The following is a 27,838-nucleotide window of genomic DNA, read 5'->3' on the forward strand; positions in this document are numbered from 1 at the left end:
TTCTCTCTCTCCCCTTAAGCAACAAAGCAGAGCTGAGACTTTGCTCCCTTACCTGGGATCACTTGTCTTGATTTGCAGAAGTTGGCAATTCTCAATTTTGTCTTGAAGGTAGGGAAAAACTTGTGTGTGAGTGTGGGCTGTATACTAATATGCGTGCTGTAGGTGGTACTGTCATCTTCAAGCGTCAGATGAGTCAGAGTAGCTGCACATCTCTCTTTTGCCTTCCCAGCAGCCTCAGTCCACATTTCCATACTTGTCGTTAGCATGGTTGTCCCTGCTGAGGCACAATGTCCCCTCTAATGGGACTTGAAACAGCTCTCTGGTTCACATCATCCCGTTCTGGAGCCACCTCTTCCTCCAGCAGCAGCTTGATATGTAGTTGCAGTCAGGGGTGTGGGCCCAGATGCTGTAGCATCTAATGATAGACTGGTAAATGGTTCGCTCTTGTCCTTTGTCTTCTTCTGTAGGGCTCTGAGGAGATTGTCAGCATGACCTTGCACAGGGCTGTTGTGGCCTCCATGTGCGCCTCACTGTCACAATCATCCCATTCGTGATGTCTGCTGAAGTCTGATCCTAGATGCTTCTAGAAGTTTATAGTTTGTTCCCCAGTCATGACTCCTGGCTTCTTTAATATGAGCTTCTGATCACAGTCAAAAGATTAATAGGGGCTGTACATTGGTGCTTGTCACTTAAACTGTGGGCATTTAAGGGACATATTGGGTGTAGCTGTCGGGTGTACTTTACTGTGGTAGAAAACTCTGCTGTGGAGGCGATCATGCTTTCTGATGAGTCAGCTTGTGGATATGAAACCTCCGGTGGCAGGCTGTGGTTGATAATGAATCACTGGAAGAGTCTGCAGGCACTGTGCGCTCCTCGTCATCTCTGCTAAATGGTGAGGGTGGAGGTGGAGTAGGTGTAGCCATTGAAGAGCCAGAGTCAGGGTCATGGTCCATTCTAATAGACTGAGGCTCTAACGAGAGATACAGACAAGAACTTTCTCTGACAAAGCTTCTCATACTTCCACATATTTAATGCTTTCAGGTGATTTTGTACATGTTTTTTCTCTTGTATTCTATCTCTTGAATTTCTGTCCTTGCAGAAATCCAGAATGTTTTATCCAAACACAAAAAGCCCTGATCACTATCCTATTCACATAAACCACATTTGGAGACAATCCAACTCTTGATTGGTATTTTTCTTTATCAGACTTGTTTCCCACGCTCACAAATGTCCAGTTTTGTCTATTTGACGGGCCTGATCTCTATTCTAGAGGCAATCATCACCACAAATCCAAAGTGTTTTTCACCATAATTTGATGGACAGTCAATTCAGCAAGGAGGAGCCGGTCTTCAATTACTCTCTTTCTTTGAAAAATATTCCCAGTGTTCCTGGAACACAGCATTTACTCATCCCTGAAATCACCTTTTGACCAGATGTGAACACAGAGAAACAATTGTTTTCCTGTTTCGTCCCCCTAAATTCTAACAGTTTATTTCAGATCTCTCGCCATTTGAGGACAATGTGCTCCATTCCTAGAAATCCCCATGGAGATGGTCTGGGGTCCAAATAGTCAGGCTCTCCATCTCTCAAATACATGAGGTTAGAGGCTGGAAAGCCTTCTTTCAAGATCAGTAAAAGCCAAGAGATCCCACCTCTGACACCAACCAAGCTCATTCTGGAAATCTGAAAGAAACTGAGACACACACAACCAGGTTGTCCTAAGTTGCATTTACCTTTGCAAAGAGATCAAACAGTAACAAGAAAAACAAAACAACAACAAAACATCGCGGCAGTCTGTATGACATTTGACAAAAACAAATGTATTAACACTGTGTATTAAAAAGTAATTTGTACATCAACATAGTGATCAAACTTTGAATCAAAGATTTCAAATTTAGACTCATAAATCCCTGTTCGAGGTTTTCAGACCAGTTCTTGTGTCATTTCCCTGTTTCACTTAGCAGACCGATCATCTGATGCATTAAATCATTACTTATTATTAATCTCTGTCTTCCTCCCGACTCCCAACCAGCTGTGGGAGATAACTGTCTGTCCCTGAGCCTGGTTCTGTGGGAGGTTAAAAGGATGCTTTTCCTTCCCAGTGTTGCCATGTGCTTGCTCATAGAAGGTCATTTGAGGCTGGGGGTTTTCTATTACAATATAAAGCACCTTAAGGTGATACATTAAATTAAATTGGAAGTCTCTCAGTTCCTGCGTGACTTTCAGATACTATTGATTATTCATTATTTTCCTTCCCAAAGGCCTTCTACTTGTTATTTGTCTTATACTAATTGTCCACTTTCCAGCCAAGTTTTCAGCTAATAAGTCTTTGGGAATCACCTTGTTTCTGCAAAACTACTAGTATAGGTAGCCTATGTCATAATGTTACATTTGACACTTCTGTAGATTAAACTAAATAAATGTAAACAAATCAAATGTTTTCTTCAGCCTGGTGAACTATTGCTTTTGAACACCATAAAAATTCCAAGAAAGTCTGGATCACTGGAAGCAAAATACAAAGAAATGAGAGGAGGCTCAAGACTGTGGCAAAGCACTGCAAACACAAACCACGAGAGCCTGTTTTGTACGCTACATGTGCTCTCTAATAATCAAACGCAATGCATTCTGGGGCAGTGCGGTGACAGACGCCATGATTTTGCTGTAGCTGGACCAGAAAATGGATGCTTCCTGCTAGCTGAATGGGTAGCTGTAGCTGCAAGCTGGTTTTTTGTAACATTTTCAACTACAGTTTTTCAGGAAAGAGTTAGTAAGAGAACAGACCTACCAGACGGTTTCTTCTTTGGTCTGTTTTGATCCTTTAACTGTTATCAAAGAGTGTGATCAAGTTTTTGATGCGGGGCTGGGTTAGCTGGAAGCTACAGAATCAGTTAGCGGGCTAATGCTAGCACGATAATAATAATTGCCGGTTGATCGTAAGAATAAATGCGCTGTTTCCAGTTCAGTTAAAAGACAAGTGTACATGTAGATGGGATCAAAGGCTACACCTTAAGGTAAGAGCACTACACTGATATCTAACGAGAAACTTAAATGTTGATAAATGTGTTTAGCTTGTCCAACGTGTTTGCTTGTGAGGGATGGACCCTGCATAGGATGGAAGCTGTCGGTGTACTGCGTCACTATGTCGAGGCGATTGTGATGGCATGAAATCCAGCTGTTTTCTCACACTTTAACATCCATAATAGGCTTAAAATATAAATTTCGGTATTTTAACATTTTGCCCATTCACGGATTTTGTATTTTAGACTCTACGTGTTGCTGGGAGACCGTTTTCTCTGCTAACCGCATGGAGTGTGAATGAACGCGTTACCTCCAGCTATTTGTGTCTGTGGAGCTACAGAAAGCATGTGATAGGGCGCGAGGAGAGAAGCTGTGGTACTGTGAGAGAAAGTCAGGAGTGACAGAGAAGTGTGTGAGAATGGTGCAGGACATGTATGAGGACAGTGAGACAGGGATCTTCTCTAAACCCCTTCATGGTTACAGTGATGGTGGGCAGGTTAACAGATGAGGCCAGGCTGGATAAGGTGTTCACAGATGACATTGTTATCTTTAGGGACCGAGTGGAGGAAAGTTTGGGGATGTGGAGGTATGGACTGATGAGAAGTGAAAGTCAGCAGAAGCATCACGTGTGTAAATGAGAAGAAGACAGTGAAGATACAAGGAGTAGAGGTTGTGAAAGCAAACAAGCTTTAATACTTAGGCCAACCACCCACATGGACAGTGCACAAGAGAGGTGAAGAAAAGAGTGCAGACAGACTGGAGAGGGTAGAGATGAGTGGCAGAAGGATAGTAAGAAGAGTGAAAGGCAAGGTTTACAAGATGGTAGTGAGAGCTGCTGTGATGTATGGTTCAGGACGCTGGAACTGGCAGGAAGACAGGATTCGGAGCTGGAGGTGGAAGTGCTGAAAATGCTAAGATTTTCACTAGGAGGGACCAGGATGCGCACGATTACAAATGAGTATATCAGAGGACAGCTTGGGCTGAGCGATTTGGAGGCAGCGTTAGAGAGGCAAGTCTGGGATGGCTTGAAAATGAGCAGAGGTGGGATAGTGGATATATTGGATACAGGATGTTAAATATGGGGCTGCCAGGCAGGAGGATAAGAGAAAGGAGGAGGACATGTAGAAGGTTGTTGTGACGGAGGAGGATGGCAGGTATAGTGTGAGATGAAGGTAGATGATCCACTGTGGTGACCCCTTAATGCAGCAAGAAAAAGATGACCTCTGGTTCTTTATGCTGAAACTGTAACACGTACATTTGCCTAATCTGTCTGAAATCCTTGGCCCCATTAACAGGTATGGCCTGGATTTGACTTGGATGGTGCTGGTTATGGCAGAAGGGACGGACACTGGCGAGATGCCCTCCTTTGAGCCAAGTCCCAGTTCTGAAGCAAAAAAGAGACATATTTCTTCTGATGGCAGTGAGTGTTTATCTGGGTTGCTGTCATTTTCTGTTTCTGTTTTAACATGCCAAAGTTACTCCGGGACATCAGCGGAACTTAAATTCATAGTTTTCCCCAGGATGTGATCATCAGATACAGCAAGTTTTCTGTGTTTGATAGCAACATGATCTTAAAAACAGGAACAAAGACAGTGTCAAGTTTTGTTCATCAACAAGACCAAACCAAGCTGCTATAATGCACAGTCAAAACGTTTGATGAGAAAGTAAAATAAATGTAATATTGCTACTAATTTAAGATTTATTCTGTATCTTCCCATCATCCAACTCTAGCAAAATGGCCTCACTATGGACATGACAGTCTGTCAGTGCAAGCCTACTCAGTCCTTTATAATAGGGCTCTCATAGCTGTGCACTGGCCCCATGCAGATCCTAAGTTTTCACAGTTTATATTTACCGGGGGAAACTGGTCTGTGCGCCATTCTTGTTTAGGCTATTATTGGGCCCTTTAGATCGCCGCATAGGAGACAAAAGAGCTGAAGTAAAATTTGTAGGTTGCACACACATAATCCTTCACTCTGCATAGCCCAATACCCACTCAGGTGGACACAAATGTGGCATTGTGAATCCCACATAGGTCATCAGGATATGTTTCCAAGCACCACTCAGCACTGACAATAGTTAATAATATATATATAATAATTAGTTTAGATATTTTCTTTATTTTCTTCATCTCATATGTCATTGTACTGAATTTGAGCAAACCTTAAGCTTGATGCAGACTACTTTTAACAATTATCCACCTCACATCATAACTGACTGAGGTGCCTCTTCATATTAATATTATTTCATTATTAATGCTATTATCTTTTTTTATATAACAGCAATAGTATATTACAATATTTTATTTATATTTTACTTTGCATCCACCAAGGGCTGCAGGTGATCTGCAGTTTCACCCTTTCCCAAGCTGGAGACATTTTCCTTTTCACATGCTTTCCTTGGCTGAACAATGACACAACCTTAATATACCTTATGCATCTCTCTATTTTATATAATATGTGTTTGTGTGAATTATGTATTTTCTTTCATTCTAGTCATTCTGGGCATGGTCTTCATCCCAACTATGTTTCATTGTTAACTCATGCACTGCCATTGACCTCTATAGCCGTCAATTGCAGTGAATGAGTCAATGGGTTTAACTCATTCACTGCCAATGGCTGGCAGTGAATGAGTTAATACCAGTTTACAGGTTGTTATCTTTGCTATTATTAGTTTGAATACATTACAGTTAAGCTCTAATTTAATTTAGCCTTTTGTTTATTTTCCACTGCACTACAGTGGCAGCCTCAGTGGTTCAGCTAGCACTGACTTTTACAGACTTCTTACAACTAACAATAATGAATTGAATAATAAGATCACTCTAATTTCATAGTGTTCCTGTATCCAATCATCGACATTGAAGTGCGCACACATCCAAAATTCAGGACAGTAGGACCTGCTGTTATTAATTGTGTTTAATAGTAATAATAAGAAAATGTACACACAGTTGCACAGCTGCTAGCACTACTGTTTAGATAAATGCAAAGTTCAGCAGTTGAACACACAGCTTATGTGCTGACAGAAAAGATTAAATATACGTCTCCATATACCAGGGAATAGCAGAGGAAGCCTGAGTCAGAGGTGTGTTTTAACGCTTCAGGTTTCAGCAACATTGCAGCTCTCTATTTTGAAAGTATAAAGACAGTTCTGTGTTGCTGTTGTTGTTGTTTACAGACCAGGGATGCAATAGGTGTATGTCGATATCCTGCAATGACACTATCTGTAAATAAGGTGCTAGTGGGTTTTTTTTTTCCTTTAATTTTTATCATTTAGTTTTGAAGATGCAGACAGACATGTAGTCAGATCACACAGCACTATTCAGCATACATCTGACATGCACATGTAAAAATCCATTATGAAAAATGTTGGCATTTGTTTTAAAAGGCCAAATCATTTGGTGAAATCATTAGCTAAATGTAGAGTGTCAAAACTACAGTTAGTCTGAAAAGCTAATATGGCTCAGCTCCTCACACCATTAACATGTTGTGCACTACCTCTTCATATGTTTATGAACCTGACGATAAATGCCACTGTAATAAAAATAAGTTAGCTCTCTGTTTTATAAAAGATGTCTTTATTACTTTTTTTGTAAACATCTGTGATTATATGGGTCCCTTTTGTTTTTCCTTAATTGCTTACTTGTGTCATTTTATTGCAGGAGAGGAGCCCATGAGAAAAATGCCTTTGACAAAATTTGGTTCCAGACCTCGATTTGAGCCTGTGCACTTCGTAAGCGGCGGGAGCAGTGGAGGAACCTACACTGATGAGAAGGAGAACGATAAGGAGCGCAGGAGGAGCGAGCTGTACAGTCCGAGGGACTCTGAACACTTTTCGTACAATAGCAGCAGCAGAGCACAGGGATCCTCCTCAATGAGGCCCGCTTTTGACAGAGTGCCAGCATACACATCTGACTCCTGGGGTTCCCACAGGGACAGAGAAAGAGACAGAGACATTTCTTCAGGTAGTGGGTTGGGTTATGGAAGTCGTGGGTCGTCGTCAAACTTCTTGGCAAAAACACAGCAGGAGTACACAGCAAAATATGAATCCCAAAACTTTCGGAGTTCAGACTCTTACTCTCAGCCGCCCAGGTACAATGGGTACGGGGGAGGGGGGCGATCAGGAGGCTGGGATTCGGGACGTCAGGGTTTGGGCTACAGCCATCAAGACAGGCCGTCATCGAGCAGGCTGTTCAGCAGAGTCTACAATAGCCCGGGGAGGAGCAGTCCTAATGTTTCTCAGTCGGGCTCTTCATTGCAGCCTCTTCCAATATCTCAGCCAACATTAGATGAGAAGCAAAGGCTGATTGCCAATGTAGCATCTGCACTGGCTGTTGCTTTTAGGGACCCTATGTACATGACTGGAAGTGACTCACCAAACTATAATTTCATGTTGAGCCGTAGCATCCAGGCCTGCAAAACCAACCCTGAGTATATTTATGTGAGCCTGAAGGATATTCCTCAGGCTGATCTACCAAAGAACAAGAAAGTACCGACAGACGGCTACGCCTGTGAACTGAGATGCCAGGGTGTGTATCTCGCTACTGGATACTCCGGAAGTAAAAACGGGGCAAGAGACAGAGCCTCTGAGCAGGCTGTAAAACTTTTCCTGAAACCAGTCGAGGTTCGTGTCGTGCAGCGTAAATTCAGACACACTGTAGTTAATGACATGGTTGTGTGCCAGCTACACAGCCCAACACCAGCATTTTTGCCTGCACTCCGCAACCCGGAAGATAAGCCGACACCTAGCTCCAAGGGCCAGTACGAGCCTGACAAGCATAAGCACTGGACAGAGTTTGTGGTGTTGGACAATGCTCACGACGCTATCTGCATACTGAACAACTCTGCAGCTTTTAATCGCATGAAGATAGACTATAAATTTGATCTGCTGCCCAACAGCAGTAAATGGCTGTGCAGCGTTTTCCTGCAGGGCGAGCTGGTGGCACAGGCGATGGGCACCAAAAAGAGCTCTAAGCACGCAGCAGCGCAGGAGGCGGTCAGAAAACTTCGCCTGAACCAAGCGCAACGGCAGCAGCAGCAGATGCAGCATCAGATGCAGCATCAGATGCAGCATCAGATGCAGCAGCAGGTGCAGCAGCAGATGCAGCAGCAACGTCAACCGCAGTCTCAGTACTCCAGAGGAAATATTCAGTCAGATTTTGGTGGACGATTCGGGCAACAAGGTGGCAAAAAGAAGCTGAGCGAGCTGGTTATCCTGGAAAACTCTGACAATGCAATCTGCATTATTAATGATACCGCTCAGTTTAATAAAGTGACTGCTGACTACAAGTTTACAGTTCTGCCCGATCATCGCTGGAAGTGTGAAGTTTACTTAGAAGGACAGTATGTCGCAGCAGGAATTGGGCCAAAGAAAATAGTGAAGCACATTGCAGCGATGGAGGCTTTAGTCACACTGAGACAGACGCAGGCTGTGGTCAAATCCAACTTAAGAAAGGAGGGTCACAGTGACGCCATATCACGTTCTCAGATCATGGGTCGCTCAGGCGAAGAGGCCACGAGGCAGGAGATAAAGGAAGACAACATTGGAAACCAGCTGCTCCGGAAGATGGGCTGGAAAGGAGGCGGTCTGGGCCGCGACGGGGATGGAATTGCAGAGCCAATCAGAGTGAAGGAACAGTTCTCGAGAGAGGGTTTGGGTATGGACACGGATAAAACCGCAAATCAGCTCAGCAAGCGCGACATCGAGGACATCATTCGGAGCTACGCCAGTTCAGACCGCCAGGACGATCTCCGCTTCTCCACTGACCTCACCAATGACGAACGCAAACAGATCCACCAGATATCCCAGAAATACGGGCTGCGAAGCAAGTCGTACGGACAGGGATGGCAACGCTTCCTCGTCGTCAGCCGCAAAGTACACAAAGACCAGCTCATTGGTCAACTTCTACAGGAAGGACAGGTGGGCCGATATGAGCTTGTGAAACCTCAGACCTCACACGAATTTGCATGATAGGAAAAATCGTATATATTTTTTTTTTAAAGGACGCATTCATCGTCTTGGACTTGAAGGCAAACTGCACTCAAGCGTACCTGCTGTGTTTGTACTATGTTACAAATTTCCAGCACATGTTAATAAATGAGAATCTTTCAGGTATCTCTGGTGGTTTCAGCATTCCTTTGCCATGAACTGTATTTTAGCTCTAACAGGGGCTGTAGGATGGATTTTGTCTTTTTGTCTCTCCTGCTTTTCCACATGAGCTTGTGGTCAGTGCATTGTGCTATCATCTCCTAATGACGCTCCTGTTAATGCAATTCTTTCCAGTTTAAAAAAAACACATTTAGGCTTTTGTCACCTTTTGTTTTGTTCTGTGGCTATTTAAGAAACCTGGCAGAATATGCAGCTTTTCTCACTGCTTGTTTGTGAACATTGGTAGACAGTTAACTCATCAAAGACAAGGATTATAACAGCATTAACATCAAACTGTAGCTAGGTGCTCATACCAGTCCCACTGTAGTAATAAGGCATCTATTCAGCAATACCTGCAATGTTGTTTGCTATTTCAGAACATGGAGATCATTTTACAAGTACAAGAGCTGCATCCATGAGCAGAAAATCTTCACATTGTAAGCTGTGATCTTTGTTAATGTCAGATGTGTTGGTTTATGTGAGTACAGTCAACGTGTCTGCTTGTTTTCACAGCTGTAATGACTGAATAAATTAAAACTGAGAATCATCAAAGAGGCTGAAATTAATTCAAATATTTTGTTCATCTGGGTTAAGAAACAAGTAGCAAACAAATGGTGTATATTTATTTTTATTTACAAGAAAATGTACAGTTTGTTACATGGGTTACCGGTGCAAAGGTTTATAATCTGAAAATGGACACCATCCTGTTTAAAACAGTGTAATCAGCTTTTCATGGCAGCTGATTTCCAAGATTGTAAAATAGCATAGAAATGTTTACACAGCTTTAAAAAGTCAGCATTATGAAACCAAGTTAAGTGCTTGGACAGGGTACGAAATATCCTTTCTCTGTATTGAAGAGGGACATTTGTGTTTAGATTATTTTCCTTTTAAATCAAAGGCATGGCTTTACAAGAAAAGCTGAGAGAGAAAATGACCCCCAAAAGGCATCTGCTGAGTTGTTAGAGGGATAGATGTCTATGCCAGGTTAATTTTCAATCCCTCTTAAAGGCTTTTGACAGGCAGAGACAAAACCAAGAAGAGTGAGCCCCAAAACACCCAAGAACAGCTTTGCTTTTTGTAAATATGAACTGCCAGTATCTACACAGCAAACCACACAGCAAGCACATCTAAGTATCTGTCGCCCTATCATCCGACCACATTACTTCATGTATGAATAAATGGGTAGAAAAGTGACGGCTGAGAGAAGAGAGAAACAAAACGTTGGGGCATGTAGCAAGTAACCCGGATATAACAAGGTACATTAACTTTTACCAAACATACGCTATTGCCCAACAACAGCATTCAGCAGGAGTGAATGCCACAACACAACGGCATACAAACTTTGCAACAGTTAGGGGGACAAATATACCAAAGGATTTTATTAAGATGTGTCATTTCATTTTGGTGAGATCGGTCAATTTTCTTGATCAGTGTTTTCTTGTTTCTGGGCTGGACACTGTTCATACTCCCAACGACAACGGGGGTCAACAGTCACGCCAACTCTGTTCAACAATAGCAGAAACCCTTTTCTCGTACTCCCGTTTGTTTTCCTGGTAGAGCTGGGCTGCTTGGCTGTTGGCAGGACTGTTTGGGTTTGGCTCATCCAGTAAAGACTTTAAATACACAACAGAGAATGCCTGTGGGTTAGGTTTCTAATAACATTTTATGGCGTAAGAGTCAGAGCTGCGTACTCATTACTGTAAGGCAGCAGGATACCTGTATTGAAGTTAAGATTGAAGACACATCATAGGTTGGACTCCAACGATTCTGAAGAATATCTAAGCATATGCTGCCGTCTGCATACACTGCAAAAGAGCATTGAAGACCACACAATGTTAAAACTTTAGGGCGTGATTATTTTAACATCAATAAATATCTCAAACTCAGTATGTTGGTAGATACCATTTGGATGAAACATTTTGGAGACAAATCTCACTGTCGGAGGTTTATTTGGATATTCCTCTGTGAATTCAATGGTAAGTTTGAAGGTTCCTGAGAGAGAGAAGGAACGGCACAACGTGAATTAAATTACAGAATTGTTTGGATATAGAGTACCATGTATATTGATGGTGATTGACAGTGTCTTCTCTGCCGTTATTAATGTTTTTCAAATATTAAAAAGTTTAAGATTAATAAATACATTAATCAATGCATAACGATAAGCAGTTGTTGCTTTCTGGCCAAAAACAAAAAAAAATTCTTCCACTAAAATATACTCAAAACTGTACCAATCGATATGATCCAACTACGAAAGCTCTATGCTTAACAGTCATCATGGTTTATTGCTGAGTTAATGTCAGGTCAGCGTTGGGAAGATGCATTATGTGGATGCAAAGGGCTTTATGGACATCTTACCATCTTCAAAAGGTGTTCCCTCAGGTCTACAAAAGAGGAAACAGTAAAGGGGATAAATCACCTGCAAAAACGCACTTTTCAAAACAGCCACAAAAAGTCTGATATAGCTTTTATTAGAGCAACTTACCCAAAAATGACAGCATTCCATACCATGATATTGTTTTCTGATGGGGCTCCACTAACTCCAGCTGGAGGGTCCTCTTGCAGCCTGACAGATAAAATGGACACACAGTTATATCACAGGTAAAGAAAATGACTGAAACAGTCAGTTGTCAAAGTCTTTACTATTATTACCTCTTAGGCTGGTCATTAGGGCAGGCGAGTTAAGTATTTAAAACTGAAAATGAACCTCCTAATGTATTAATCCTAAAAGGACTCTGACACTACATGATTTTATCTGTTTTGATTTTATCTGTTCTGATTTTATCTGTTTTGATTTTATATACTGTTTTGTTTGTTTGTTAATTAGTTAGTTAGTTTATTTGCTTGTTTTAATCAATTTTAAATCATGCTTTTTATTTGTTCTTGTTTCTAATGTCTCTGTAAAGCACTTTGAATCACCTTGTTGTTGAATTGTGCTATACAAATAAACTTGCCTTGCCAAACTTGCCTTACATATTTACCAATAACATACACTTAGTGCTTGGCAATTATATATATATATATATTATTCCACTATTTTCCGTTTCATTGTGTTTCTTCTTTTGTGTAGCTTTACCTTAATGAGATATTTTACAGAGCTACTCGGCTTTATTTAAGCCATGTTTTTATGATGATGTTTAATGTTTCTGCCTGCAGTAAGACAGAAACTTAAAACTTTTCAGAGTAATGTTTTGAGGCAAAAGACAAAAAGAGAGTCCTTTTAAAAACACATCTGACGGGCCATTACAACCACTACCTGTCTGATTTAACCAGTTCAAGTTCATCCTATTAGTCACGCTCTTGAAGTATGCTGAAATACTATAAATATCGTGTTACAGTGGCCCAGAAGAGATTAGATTTTGGACCTTGTGACCACCAGTACTGTGTGGTTGGAACATACTGTGCAGGTTTTTAGTGGCTGCATAGCAGATGGTTTCTGATCTTCGGGTTCAGGTAGCCCTCTGTCAAGGCCCACGGATAGAAGGTCTCCCAGATCAGTGTGTATATGAACAGTTTATCTAAACGTTTCACCTGGATTTGAAGGGCCACCTGGCTACTCGCTTTGACTACAACCTTAATTACAAGTTAGAAGCACATCCAACTGAAATCATATTGAAATATTGCTGTTTACAGTTTAGGCTAAATGTTCGGTGATCGTCTCAGTTAGTACTACGACACCTAAAATAAGCCGGGACTCTTAAGTTGCACTACCTGAACGTTACTACTCCCGGATGCCTTGCTAACACCGGTGTCAGCGCCCCGGCGTAATTATCTTTACAGATCAGTAGCTTACCAGTCAAACATTCGTTAGTACTACCCGAATCTTCACCCACTTATGATCATCTCGTGTTTTTAAGACCCTGAATTTTATTGTTGTTGTTTAATAGCGGTGTTGTAGTTTTGATTGCCGTTTGGGCTAACGCTAACAAGCTAGCGGCAGGAGGCTAACCTTAGCTACTTCTCTGTTGTTTTCCTTTCGCTTACCGTTTAAAATCTCTCATTAAACGTCGTCTTGCTGGAGTTGACATCTTGATTAAATGGAAACCCAAATCGTTAACAAATACCTAAGCGGGTCAAACGTGATGAAATGCGTGTTCTTTTTTTAATCGGTATATTATTTTAACTCTTAGCTGGCTAAGCTAAACGATTTGCGGCTAGTTTGTCAAATATTTGGCTGCCCCTCGCCAGTATAACGACTGTACCAAATACCCAAAAGGGAGACCTCACGCCGCTTGCGTTGAAATTAGTAAACTGTACAATCACATAAAGCCAAATTAAAAAGTGGATACAGAATAAAACTTTTGGATGTTCCTGTACTTGTACGAATATATTGAAGCTCGTTTTTACTATCGCTAGAGCGTTTTTATGTAGGTTGGTGGAACCCGTCTCTACACTTGAACTATCCCAGCAAAAATTACGTCATATGTTTGCACCCACATTAGTTGATTAGGACGCGCTAACGCCTCATAAATGGGCCTATCTTCTGTTTGTCGTCCTGTTCAGTACTGACTTTATTAATTTACTGATCTATTCGATGCATACCCAGTTAGCTCTGTTACTTTAGGTGTAACCCGTGCCTAAGACATTGAGATTTAATGTACAATACTTTCCAAACACCACTAGATGGTGCCTAGTTCCCAAGTGTTGTATATAATACGCTACAGCAACCCAAAACAGGATAGCTTTAAACATATGTAAATGATAAATAAACATAAACGTGTAATGTATAACGCGAAACCATAAAAGATTGTAAGGTCAGATAATAATAGCTAACAATCATGATTTAACCAATCTGGAAACCAGTGAAAAAGTAATGTTGCCTCCTGACAGACATGACTTTCCCATATGGTCTAGCGGTTAGGATTCCTGGTTTTCACCCAGGCGGCCCGGGTTCGACTCCCGGTATGGGAACTGCTGTTTTTGTCTCAAATTCTAGTATTTAGGCTTTTAATGATGATTTGACATTGGCAGTAATACAAGCAATACATAAAACCATTCAGTAATTTTTTTCCTTATTTGATACGTCTGGCACAGCATGCGGTCAATATTTCCAGGGAATCGACCCCGCCCGTCAGGGAGTTTTCGTCAGTTGCTCTCGTCTCACAAGGGCTTGGACTTTCCCGGAAGATGCCTGTTCCCACTTTATATCTCCATGACGCCTGTCGTAATATTAACAGAGTACAGGGGAACAAAATCTGCTCAAACTAAACCCCAAGTTTCGCGTGTAACACCGTCATTTTCTCTTTTCTCAACTTAATTTTTAAGTACATTGTGTCTGAAGCTGTGGGTTGTCTGTAAAAATCGCACCTGCGACTTCGTAACGGTATAAGTAAAATTAATTCACTTTTAACGTGTAAATAACTTGAAAAAATCCAACTTTGCTGCGCATGACACACGCAAATGACAATTTTTCATGACGTGTATAAAAATTATGAACCATTTTTTGCCGTTTTTTTAAACTAAGAAACTTTTTTAAAAACGCCTTTTAGCTCTTAAACCGCTTCCGTCTGCTTCGGACTCGCGTACTACTACCACGCTTTGGGAAAACTTTGGTGCCGGGCCAGCTATTTCCCAGGAAAATGTGACTGATAGGAATTCCCCACGCATCAGCCCCCGCCGGAGAAAACCTCGACCTTGTGTCAGCAAGCACACGAAAGCAGCGGGAGGGTAAGCTGACCGGTGACTGTGTGATGATGTAGCTGTAGCACCGTAAAGTCTCCAACTCGCTCCAGGGATGTTTTTCTAACGTCGCCGCTTCTTAAAAAATAAGAGAACAGCTTCTTACTGGCTATACAAAGCCGGGGAATATAATGTACTGATAACTTCTGCTGGGGTAAGTACATCTGGGATTTAAAAGGCATGTTTTACAGTAATTGCTTGTTTTTTTTTGTGACTAACAGCGTGGGTGCTAACGTTGAGATCGCCTTAATGTACATTTTTCTTTTTATGGATACAGGAAATAATGTGTTTTGTCACCACATGTAAGCATTTATATACTAAATGCACTCTAAAGAAACACGACTGAACCGATATGATGTACTAGAAGCTGCCACACGACCTGCAGGGCTTTGCTCTGCCTTGCTTTACTACTCCATAGATTTCTGTGACTCCCCTTTGTGTCAGTCAGCTGGCATGTGACTACATGGTGTGATGGTGTGTGTCTGTATGAGTGTGTGAAAAATAGTTCAGATCAGCTATAACAGAAGAGTACCAGGGCACTTTTTCTGTCTCCACTTTTGTTTTACTAGATGAGAGCTTTCATTTTGTCCTCCATTATGAAAAATATAGCCTTGACCCCAGGTCAGCTGCACTAACTATAGGCCTAGAAAGTGTGGAAATTGAGAGTCTGTGCATAACTAGCCAGTTAGAGCAATATTCAAATTGGCATATCTTCTATCTCTGACTGCAATTAAGTGAGATTACAGATGAAATGACTGCTCATTTGAATAATTTTCTAAGCATGAATGTCATTTTTCATGTCTGCAGTCATGGTGAGCTGGTTGTCTTTTTTTGGCCTTTCTGTTACATTAGATCAGAGCTGTTTAAATGTGTATTTTCAACTTCAGCTACGTAATTATGTACAATTTTCATAATTTCCTGAAATGTTCTTGAATAAAATACAAATATATGCTATGAGAAAGTATGTTGTACTGAAACACCCTGAGGTTTCCTCACAGGGGTCTCTCTGTCTCTGCAGGATCAATGAATGTTTACTGATTTACACAAATATAGATCCGGCATGCTTGACAGAAGTGTTGATCAGCCCTATTCTGTAGTGAGTCTAAATGTTTGCCAGATGTTTACATTTTTGCTCTGAGATGCTTGTATCATGGGAACGACAAACACCGTCTGATTGGCCGGCCCTTCGGAGCAGGAGGCCGTGACGCAGAGGGAAGAGGTGGGGGGATTTAAGAGCTTTTAGTCTGACGGCCCCACTAGAGACGGGAACAGCTGGACCCACCAGTCCTTCACCCACCCCTCTCCCCTTTAGACTTCCCATGGTGGGAACACTGGCAGAGAGGCTTGTGGATAATTGGAAACTTCAATCCACTGAAAGCAATTATCCAGAACAAGACTTTCCAAATATACTCCAGTGTGGAGTCTTGTTTGTTTCAAACATGTGCTCCTTGTTTTAGGAACATCTTGCTACGCTGCTGCCCACACTTTGCCCCTTTCCTCTCTGCTTTTCATTGCTTTAATGTTGCATAGGCTTCATCTGTGTGGACTTGAGCACTCTGTGGATAGAGTACTGTGTGGTTTAGGCTAAAGCAGTTCCTGTTAGCCTTCTTATCTTGTGACAGTCATGTCACCATCAGCAGCCTGAGCAGCTGAGGAGTCTGAAGATGACCGAGGACAACAATGGAGAGTCCTTGTGTTTCTTTAAGTGTTGAAGGGCTCCTCAGACATCAGATATGTCTCCTTGCCCAAGATGTACCCGCCTGGCTTAATGGGCTTCTGGATATTGATTTAACTACACAAAAAGAAGAACTGAGCTCTTATCCCATTTAGAAAGCAGCACTCCAGTTTCATAATAAGCTTTCAGAGCAGCCTTGCTGCAGAAAGGGAATATAGTAGCTTTTTTTGGTTGCAAGTTGGTGTATGTGGTAATCTTTGAAAACAAGTCAAACTTCTTGCAAATCTCAGAGATGTTTGAGTATCAAGAGCTAATATGAAGTTCTGTTATCTGGTGCTTTAGTGCCCACACATGCAATTTCAACCTCAATAACTGCGTAATGACTCACAATTTCACATGGCCACCAAATCTGCTCAATGATCCTTGCTTGTAGGTGTAAATTAATGCCTTAGAAATAACCACAAGATGGCAATGTTCATATGCTAAACAAACAATCATATGGGAAGGCTGAAACCTCAAATGACTTGCATAAATGCAGGAACTGACTTGTGAAAAGAGAAACAAAACTGTTGAACTTCCCCCTTTTTTCCACATGTAGAAAAATACCCACGTCTGTCTGTTTTCTGTTAAAGGCTTGCAGGGGAACTGCTGATTGCAAAGTTCCTTAATTGTATGCTACTGTTGAACCAGCCCAAGCCGTTGACACCTGAGTATCACCTTGTCAGACACGTTTGATTGCTAGGCAGCAGGAGCAGCAATGAACCACTGCCATTGGACATGACGTCAGAGAGAAAGGAGAGACAGGGGAAATTCCACCTGTAACCTCGTTCTGCTCTTATGCTGCTTGCCTCACAAGCATGTGACTCGGTCTAGTCATTAGACCTTGGTTTCTTCATGGATCTGCATATTTTTTTTATGACGTAAAGCACTGATAATGACTAGAACTATATTTAGCATGTAAAGGAGGACAACTAGATTGTGTAATACAAGTATCTAGCTGTGATACTTGGAAGTTAGGATGGGTTAGTTTTGTGAATTCTGCCATTCTTTACTGTGAGGCAAGTTTCCTTCCTTGAATCATGAAGCATCATTGTAAAACCTATACCTATGCTTAGCTTATTTGTTAATTATGAAAATGCACATTGGGGCACTAACAAATCCTTTGTGTTTCAGCCAAAACAATACTGTGCACATGTGGTCAACATCAGTAGCAGACAGGTGAATGTAACCACATAGCTAAAGAGATGGATAGACTCACTTGTTACTTCATGATGTGCATCCGTTTAACTGTTTGTTAACACAAAATATCCAATCAGCCAGTCACATGGCAGAAACTCAGGTTTGTATTTACATGCATTTAGGCATGTAGACTAGGGCTGCCACGATTAGTCGAATAGTCACGATTACGTCGACTATCAAAATCGTCGACGACTGATTTAATAGTCGACGCGTCGTTTGAAGCTTTGTAAGATCACAAAAGACGCAGGAATAAGTAGCAGGATTTAAGAGTGTAATAACGGACTGAAACAGAAGATGGCAGCACTGTATGTACAAGGATGCCAGCTGCCGTTAAACCCCGAAGAAGAAGAAGCTGTGTCCCAGAATTCATAGCGCAGCCCAGCTCAGTTTCCAACAATGGCGGCAGCTAGTTAGTGTTAATATTACTCTTATTATTCTTTCTGGGTCATAAAATAAACGTTTAACATATTTTCAGGCGAGAATGTAGCTGTGTAAACCTCAAATATCGGCTCAGTTTATCAGGACACCACATATTTTCAAAAGCGCTCCGACGTTTTCGGAGACGTCTGTTACCCACTAGCTTAGCCGGGGCTAGGCTCACTAGAGCCGTGAGAACACCGGACTCCCGGCAAATCGTTTTCAAACCCACCGCCGTCTTTCGCTACTCAGGTTAAACATGATATATGAGTCACTTAGATAACTTAAAATTTTATTGTTTGGCTTTTTTTAGTATTTTATTTGTTCCTGAGTAAATCGGTTTGGCTGAGATTAAAGTTATAGTTTTTACACAGCTGAATAAACTTCAAGCAGACAGCTGATCATCAGAAGTGTGAGATGCTCGAGAATTTACTCCGGTGTCCTGTTATATTTTAGATAGCAAGGAGTTTATTAAACTTCACCGAGACAATCTGCAAGTTTCATTCAAATTTAATAAACTATCATCTTGTCTTTATTTTTAGTTAGCACAGACCTGAAACACTTAAAGCTGTAAGCTAATGATAGTTATATAAGAGCAGATGCTGCTGGTGCAATAAGCTGTACGTTTTACTCCAATGGATGATGATCTGATTAGTCAACTAATTGCAAAAATAATTGGTTACTAGTCGACTATCAAAATAATCATTTGTGGCAGCCCTAATGTAGACATGGGCAAGATGATCTGCAGCTGAAGTTGAAACCGAGCATCAGAATGGGGAAGAAAAGTGATTTAGTGACTTTGAATGTGGCATGGTTGTTAGTGTTAGATGGGATAGGATGGTCTAGAAGTTCTCTAGGTGACAATGCTTTGTTCTTGTCAGAGGTCAGGGGAGAACGGTCAATTGGACTGATAGGAAGGCAACAGTAACTCAGAAAACGTCTTGTTATAACCATGTATTTGCAAAAAGCAAGCCCAAATTGGAAAATAGAAGATTGGAAAAGTGTTGTCTGGACTGATCAATCTCAATTTCTGATGTAACATTGAGATGGTAGGGTTGCAATTTGGTGTAAACAACATGAATGCATCCTGCCTTGGGGGTACTGGTCAAATTGTATGGAGAATATTTTCTTGGCACACTCTGGGCTACTTAGTGAAAATTGAAGATCAGTTAAAGCCTGCCTGAATATTGTTGGTGAACGTGTCCGTCCCTCTATGACTACAGTGTACCCATTTTCTTATGCGACTAAAGGATAGCACACTGTGGCACAAAGCTCAGATTATCCCAAACTAGTTTCTTGAACATGACAATGAATTCAGTGTGCTCAAATGGCCTCTACAGTCACCAGATCACAATCTAATAGAGCACCTTATGATACAAGAGATTCACATCCTGGATTACAGTAACTGTGTGATGCTATCATGTCAACGTGGAACAAACTCTGAGAAATGTTTCCAGCACCTTGTTGGATATATGCCATGAAGAATTAAGGCAGCTCTGAAGGCAAAAGGTGATCGAACTCTAAACAGAGTACTAGCAAGTGCCAGGTCAAAATATTTCTACCGCAAGTTGGCAATAAATCTCCAAATTAGCTTTATTTTTATTTTCTATCTAAAGGGGAGGCTAAGTCTATGCTAATAATAACACAGTAACAACTCTAATGAACTGGGCTAAATGTGCCCCCATAAAGGTTGTTTGTTATCATTGGCTACGTGTCTTTTAAAAACGAGGCCTGTAAAGCATTTATACAGACTAGCTGAAATTATGGGAGGGGAGAGTTATTTGGGTTTATTGGCTTTACTCTGAGGAAAGCTTTGAATCTGGGTGCATCATAAAACTTATATGATTAATTTGTTTGTTATTAAAAAGCATACATTGAAAAATCACATATATTTGTGTATTGGTGTTAATGATTATTGCCTTTTAAAGGCACTATGGGGTTTGGTGCCATAAGACAAAACTACTTCCTCTGTTCATTTCTAGTCCAAACTAAAAGCCTATTTGCACTAACTTTATATTGATCGGGTAGCAAAATTGATCCTCTAATCTGAACCCTAGCAGGAAATTAAATAAGTATATTTCATTACTGTTCCTTTTAAGTAAAAAAATCAAGAGAATATAATGAATTTATATGCAGCTGGGAAAACTAAAACCCTTCAGATGCTAAGAAAATAACATAATTTAATATTTGGCCAGAGCACACAATCCAGTCTCAGTGTATGACTTTGTCTGCGGGGAAAACTGCTGTAGGTTGTTGGCTCTGGCAGCATGTTGACTTCATGAGATTAGTTAACCATATTACTTATATTTTTTATGGTGCCAACTGAGGTCCTTGTAGACCCACAGTGTAGCATGTTGTATCACTGATGTATGTGTAATTACATTAAGGAGTGGCTTAGTTTGTAATGTTCTAGCTTTGACCACACGAAGTAGTTCCTCACAAAAATAGAAACTGGCTTTGTCTGCAACTTTGGCATATAATGCTATTTCATCCTATCATTTTTCATGTCTCTTAGAGCTAACGAGGTACTGTAGTAGCAAGTGCTTCACAGACGCTTTTCATGAGTCAGCTTAGCCAGTGCGGTTTGGATTTAGCTCTGCTCAGAGAGGCCAAATGATCTCCCCTCATTCAACTTTCATTAAATGTAACATACACAAGGAGAGGCACAGCTGACAGAACTTACAGGGTTCTCTGACGGTTCATTACATCCACTGAAATGCAATTGTCTGTCTTCGCCATCCGTGCATTTGGGGTTTGGTTTTGTTCTTCTGGGTTAATTTCAGAGTGACAGTGGCAGTTCTCAGCCTTGCTGAATTATTTAACTGCATGCAGCCTATTGGCATTATAATCAAGGCCCTGAGTGGTGGTGCAATATGTTCTAAAGCTCTCATAGTATTTTATTAATAAGCTTCAGATGATGAGCTAGGGCTCTGGGGTTAAAAACTACTTTGTATTTGCCTATATCGGGGCGAACACGTGCTTAACTTTGAATTAGCTGGTGTGACACAGGTGGACTTCTCAAAACCGTATTGTTTTTCATCATAACTTGCTTGTGTGAGAATCAGCCTATGTGGTTATAAATCCTTTCTGCAAATATCTAACTGCATGAAGCTGAAATAGCCCATGTAACCGAGGTGTGATGTGAGTGATCTCTGTATTTAATTTTTAATAAGCTGCAGTCTGTGTGTGTGGCTTGAGCAGCAGTGAACCTAATGCTACTACTCCATCCACTCCCTGTTTATAAAAACGTACATTATATTGTACAATAAAGTAAAATATTTATACCACCCCTGCCTTGTTTGCTAGCATACCCAGAAGATAAATCTAAAACTGTTGATAACTCAGCCTATCTCTTATACGTTGGGGCTGTGGGAGCATGTGAAGCAATTTTACAACACTCCCTGTATGCTAAAGTTAGCAGGAAACAAGCTTTTTGCTTCAGTTTACAGCTGTAGTTAGTGTCTTATGGACATTTCAAGTCTGTTACTGTATGCACTCCTCCTGGTTAGCCTAACTGAGCCCAATAGATGCGAAAATGTACCAAAAATGTGAAAAAAAATAGACTCTGAGGCTTCAGTTTGCACCTGTCCATACACATATGATGTCATCCGGTTATCCCTGTACAACAGCTATTGTGTAACGCTAACAGCCTGATTGATGTCTTGCGCAATACATTCCACAGTTCCCACTGTGATCTAATGTTTCCATTTTGATAAGAGGTGGCGTCACATGCAGCCTGGCCTGATTCATGCTGTGGCAAGATGCTAATGACACCGTGGCTGGATAACAGACTGTATATTAAAGATGGACGTAGCCACTGTGACGTCTGCCACTGGTTAGTGAAGTCAGGTGATGGGGAAAGGGGTGGATCTCACAATGTTTATTCCTACAGAAGCAACTTGTGAATGACAAGGAATGATCACTTTAAAGCATACACTCTTTTGTTGTCTGTTTGACTGTAACTGGGGACACGATTTACAAACCAAACAACATGTTGTACTCAGAAAACCTTGAAATTAGTAACTGAGGTCATAAACTTAGCAGCAAAGCATTTACTGAGGTGACAGATGAAGTGAGCAGCAAGGTTGTTTTCCCATAGATGTTCACATAATCTTCAATTAGTCTTTTCACAACCAGAGGAGATGATCCTGGTTGGCACTAGAAAGAATCTAAGTTAGAGCTAATGTACTGCTAGATGATATGTCGGTTTTTAAACTTTTATATGCAACAACATGAGCAATGTTTACGACACTCAACTTTAACAAAATGAGGTTTAATCTTCTTAAGCACGGTCTCTGTTCATTCTGCGCCAACTCCCAGGAGGCTGGTTGTTTCCAGAGCTGTGGAAATCCAAAATATCAGCAAAAACTTCCCAATATTTTACAGGTAGTTTGTTCCCCCCACTGCCAATAAATAACCAATAACAATCCTGATGTAAAATTCAACCACTGAGAATTAGGTCAGAAGAAAGCCTAAGATGAGATCTTACATTTCAGTGACATAGTTTAATTGCCTGAAGTATATTTTCAGAAAAAACAAAAGTACATCTCTTCTTAAAGATCTTTTTGTTTAAAGCCCTTTTTAAAATTCTGAATAAATGATAATTACATTTCCCATGATAGTCAGCAAAATGTGGGTTACACTAGCTTTTTATTTAACACATTTTTCCACATTCGCAGAGTTTCATGTGGCTGGCTTATGCCCATTCGCAGTGAGAAAGCAGGCACGAGAGGGAGAGAGAAGTGTTTGAATTTATCATTTAGAAGACAGGCCCAGAAGGCTACACAGTATCTCTTTCACAAGTCATTTTCAGCTGCATATGGTTCATGTTACACATTAGCGTGAGTGTAGTTGGGTGAACTGAGTACCACATTGAACACTCTCCGATAGAGACCTGCAATCTTCCATCATTCTCTGCTTACAGTTTCTGATGAATCATTCACATATGATGGGCTGAGAAGTTCCACATTGCATTGTCTTTATAGCTGTATATGCACAGCTCTTTGTTAAGTCTTTATGCAGTCATGCTTCATCAGCATAGTGAGTCATCATAGATGCCGGCTCAGCTCAGGTCGGTCACTGTCCGAGAACGAGAACGTTTTCATAGCGCTGTGAGCCGTCAGCTTACTGAACCGGTTAGATTGCTGCAACAACAAAGTCTGACCTCAACCAGGTGGTGTGCTATAAATCCAAAATTACTGCAGTATTTGCATATCACCCTGGCTGCCTTCAATCTTTGACAATAATCCACACCTGAGAAATGTTTTCAAGTATTATCTTGTCCAGTAATTCACTGAACATCTCAGTGGGAGTTAATTAAAATGCCTTTCTGCCCTCTTGCTTACCTCATTCTGCATTTCCTGCAGGGTGCTCATCTGTTCTGTTAGCTACCATCTGACTGCCTCAGATTCGGTGTTAGAGGAGCCGCCAGTGTTAGACCTGCCTCCAAGCTACACAAATATTTCTGCATGCCCTCCAAATGCTCCTGTATCTCACATTGTCAAGGATCGTTTCAAAATGTTTGTCAGGGCCCACAGTTCTCCATCTTGACTCTCGGCTGAGTGATCAGAATTTTCTTGTAGCAATTTGTGGTGAAAGTTTGTGCGGTGCAAATTTGCAGAGCATAAAGTGTTTTCGCAAGTGTGGAAAAAAGGTGAGAAATGCGAGAATTAGACCTATTTCAGGGCTACATTTTAAGTATGTTGAGGATTGTGTCACAGTTCGATTCAAGCAGCTAACGGTGACGCTAGCTTTGGAGTTTAGACCAGCTATAAGATTAATATCATGCAATTAGTCATCTAGTTTTCTCCTTCGGGGTTGAAAGCAATTCAGTGACAGACTTTGGTGTTGTGCTCTGCCTTTAATGGGGACATACCGCAGAAAATGTGGGCTTTGAGGCCTGCTTCTATTGTGGTTGGCCTCTGTTAAGTAGAATGAGCACACGACAGTAATCACTGACCCTTTTTTTATTCTTGGGCTGCAAAAGGAAAGGTGTGTCCTTCCAGATAGTGTGCATGGTCACGTGGCTCTGCACTGATCACACATCAAGGCATTCTTTCCCCCCCTCTGCTCTAGTTAATACACAACCATTGTAGGAATAAAGCAAGAACACAGAGCTGTGTGTGAGACAGGCTTTTTGTGTTTTGACACTGTGGGATGAATTTAATTTCATTCCACTGACACGTCTTCAAGCAACAGCAATTTAAACATCTTCGCTGTTATTGCTTTTCCCCAGAGTGTGGATGTGATTTGTTGTGCAAATTTGGGTGAGTTTGCATTCAGTATTACAAAAGATAATTGGAAGCTTGGCAAATTCTTTGGAGAGAATAAGTGAGACCTTTTTTTTTTCTCCTTCCTGTACTCAAGGAAAATCCTGTAAACACTGTAGCAAATTATTCACACACCATCCTCCTCAGTTTAGTCTAGATTTAAGGCCACAAATATGTTCCTCCAAACACTTTAAGAGATAGATAGATAGCCAATCCAGTCCACAGCCCAGTCAGTAATCTAGTGTCTGTTTTGCCATACATTAAAGATGTAAAGTGAGTATATGACATCTATTGCACTTAGAAGTTGATTATATATTAGCAATACAGCAATAATAGCACATCCTTCTAGATTTTGTTCCATATTAACCTTACTTGCATTATGCAGTCTGTCTGCCACAGGATGCAAAAGGTTTACTGCATAAAGAAAATGCAATAGCTGCAGAATCTGACAAAAATATTAATTTTTTTGTCTGCCTTTGCTGTCTGTTTCTTTTGTTAAAGCACAGTACAACACGGAGCAGTGCGGTGATGCAGTGGCTAAAAATGTCACCTCACAGCTACCCAGATGTTTTCCACATAAAGATGACTCTAGTTCTGTGGTGTTTAGTCGATTTTCTGAGCATGAATCATCAACTAGTTTGAGACGTGAAGCATCATAGGAATCTTTTTAAGATGAACAATTTTTGCTGGTTTCAGATGCTCAGATGTAAAGATTGATGCTTTGTATTGTTGTGTATCATCATGAACTGAACATTTTAATTTTGGTTGGAAATTTATGACTAAAATGTATATATTTTTTTAATACTTGACGGATTTAAAGGATGTGCAGATTAAAAGGTTATTGGATTAAAGTATTTGGTCAATAAGGGTCTCTATTTGTAGAGTTTGCATGTTCTTTCTCTGCATTCAGGGGTTTCCGCTGGATACTCTGGCTCCTTATCACAGTCCAAAGACCTACCCCTTAGATTAATTGGTGATACTCTATAGGCTGAATGTGTTTGATGTCTGTCTCTCTGTGTTCACCCAGTAACAAGGTGACATCCTTGAGATTAAACATGTCTTTTACAAGCATGCTGTCAGTTAAGACGGGCAGCATTATGCTAGAAGGAGTTAGAATTTAAACCCTTAACGCCCAGTGTATCCTATTTGATACATACAGTTTTTATGTGAGACTTCAGTGTGATTTCTTTCCCCTCGTAAAAACATAAATAAATTGCACAATACAATTTTAAGCAGTTACAAAAAGCCACATGTTACAAATACGTTACAAATTAAAAGTCATATATGGAAATAAAAATTGAATTCATTTTTTAAACTAATTTGTCAGGTGGTTCAATAAACTCTCGATTTTCAAAAAAATTTAATTTTATGGCAAATATTTCATGGTTTAGGGGTTAAAGGGTTAATTGTGGGAGAATAAAGAGCACATGCAGGAGAACACAGAAGCAGTGTTTTAATGCAACAACCCTCTTGCTTTGAAGCAACAGCACTAACCACTGAACGAACCACCATGCTGTTAGCTCCAAAAGTGTTGCTTAAAAATAAGTTATTCTGGGTCAACATGCCTAATTTTTTCTCTGATTTCTAAAGTGTTGCTGATTGTTTTGCTGGTAGTTTGCTGATGGCTGTTTGCTAGCAGACATTCTTTGTTGAGATAAGCCTCTACAGTATTTATTACTCTCAGTTGGAAAGAAAAGAAAAAGTTGGTAACCACCTACTTCACATTGCCCCTTATTGATTCAAGTTGCTGATTATCATCAACTTTCCATAGAGCCTGGTTGCCACTTCACTGGTAGGCACTTCATGTGTGGACAGGGCTCCTTTGCAGCAAGATTACAGTCTGTAATAACGTTTGGAAACGCTATATAAAAATCTGTTTCCACTTCAACTTGATTAGAAATTTTCAGTAATTTTCAGTATTAATTATTTGGTATTTTACTTCAGGTAACCAAGTAATAATGACTTCATATCAAAAGATTTCCTTTATAGTCGTTTTATATTGAAAAGAACATTTTGCCGCATGTTCAGAAAGTGACTTAAACCATTAGCCAGTTTCGAAACCAGTCAGATAACGTTCTGTTGGAAATATGTTAATCATCCAAGTTCTACATTTCAGAAGCAAACGCTAAACTTTAAAGTGATGCAATCATTTATCGTTTGAATGTTTTTGTTATCTGTGCTATTCATTGTATATTCAGTACATTTTAGTGGATTTCTTTTTCTAATGCCCTTTGATCCATCATACATGATAAATTGATTTGATAAACTAGTCAATTCTTGCCATCACCAGTGTGTGAATGTGTGCGTGAATGGGTGGATGGCTGGGTGTGTAAAGCGCTTTGGGGTCCTTATGGACTAGTAAAGCGCTATACAAATACAGGCCATTTACCATTTCTTGCTGGGAACCTTTTAAAATGTTCAGACACCAGTTTCAAGTTATATATGCCTGCTGCCCAGGACAGATAAGTCCAGTTCCTTGAGCATTGCTCTTATAATTCCTCCATGGGCAATGGTCTGTCTGGCTCTGACTATACTGGCAAGAGGTTGAGGGAATAAATGTTCTCCCAAGTATTAACTGAAGGCTGGAATGTGTGGTTCGTTATCTAACCATTTTCTCCGTTTGGAGTTTTTTTGAATTTACTACTTATCAGCTTTCTATGCTGAATTTGTTCTTTGGAAAATTTAGGTAAAAATAAAAACTTAGTTGAAAAGCTTAGTCAGTTTCCAAATTATAATATCTAGAATTATAGCTTGTTGTTTAACATTTAGAGGAAGATCAAAATGCACGTAGCTCTCCTTTAGGCCTCACGCACTGTTTCTGCTTTTGTTGGTGTTTTGTAGAGCTATTGTCATGTCTGAAAGTTTGCCTGTCTGCATACATCTGCCTCTTTTTCTATGTTTACATGGTTGTCCTGGATTTGGGCAGTGCTGCAGTCCATTAGCCTTAAGAGTTTATATCACAAGAAGTGAACAGCTTCCTCTAAGGCTTCGAGGTTGTGGACAGTATTTCCAAAGGCGAGTGATAAATGGAGCTTGCTTGGTATAACTTTCCCTCACAACAAGGCTATCAATTCGCTCCCAAGCAAACAGTTGCTTTTACTCTGAGCTGTATTGTGCCGAACGGAGGCTAGGAAGAATTAATGCGAAGATGAGGGCACTCAGTGGAGATCGAGAGGGCGATTTGGAGGTTCATGACAAACAGACTTGGCTGCAGTAGATTTAATGGGCCAATTTTTTGAATACTAAGTCCTATGATAGATCATGTTAAGTTCTTTCACAATAATCCAAATTGAAAACTAATTTTATCCAGTGACTAACATTTGACGTTTGCTTCTGTTAAAAATACTACGTGGAGGTTTTCAGTGGAATACATGTACAAATTGGTGCACAGGGTGTGAAG

General features: G+C 40.6%; 3 protein-coding genes and 1 non-coding gene across 5 annotated transcripts in view; 3 read left to right on the forward strand and 1 right to left on the reverse strand.

Annotated features, from left to right (window-relative positions):
- Positions 1 to 2,630: 2,630 nt before the first annotated feature.
- Positions 2,631 to 9,915, forward strand: nkrf (NFKB repressing factor). The gene is made up of 3 exons (XM_085428738.1): positions 2,631 to 3,011; positions 4,314 to 4,438; positions 6,677 to 9,915. Exons 2-3 carry the CDS (start codon positions 4,336 to 4,338, stop codon positions 8,983 to 8,985), a joined length of 2,412 nt encoding a protein of 803 aa, XP_085284864.1. The 5' UTR covers positions 2,631 to 3,011; positions 4,314 to 4,335; the 3' UTR covers positions 8,986 to 9,915.
- On the reverse strand, positions 9,775 to 13,359 carry ube2a (ubiquitin-conjugating enzyme E2A (RAD6 homolog)). The gene is made up of 6 exons (XM_085428749.1): positions 13,144 to 13,359; positions 11,645 to 11,725; positions 11,518 to 11,543; positions 11,065 to 11,154; positions 10,879 to 10,967; positions 9,775 to 10,775 (listed from the first exon to the last, which is right to left on the reverse strand). The coding sequence occupies exons 1-6, from the start codon at positions 13,185 to 13,187 to the stop codon at positions 10,647 to 10,649; spliced, it is 459 nt and encodes a 152-aa protein (XP_085284875.1). The 5' UTR covers positions 13,188 to 13,359; the 3' UTR covers positions 9,775 to 10,646.
- Positions 13,360 to 13,998: 639 nt separating this feature from the next.
- trnae-uuc (transfer RNA glutamic acid (anticodon UUC)) lies at positions 13,999 to 14,070 on the forward strand. The gene has a single exon. It is a non-coding gene; the product is annotated as a tRNA-Glu (tRNA).
- A 238-nt stretch (positions 14,071 to 14,308) lies between these two features.
- Positions 14,309 to 27,838, forward strand: part of elf1 (E74-like ETS transcription factor 1) — a 41,051-nt gene continuing 27,521 nt past the window's right edge. Inside the window, exon 1 of one of the 2 annotated variants that reach the window (XM_085428779.1) lies at positions 14,309 to 14,826. The gene's annotated coding sequence lies outside the window, so the exon portion shown is untranslated. The other variant, XM_085428771.1, reaches the window with a different exon arrangement.

This window comes from Rhamphochromis longiceps, linkage group LG2 (genome assembly GCF_057381845.1).
Source record: "Rhamphochromis longiceps isolate RC_006_pf linkage group LG2, R_longiceps_female_GT1.1, whole genome shotgun sequence".
Classification (NCBI taxonomy): Eukaryota; Metazoa; Chordata; class Actinopteri; order Cichliformes; family Cichlidae; genus Rhamphochromis; species Rhamphochromis longiceps.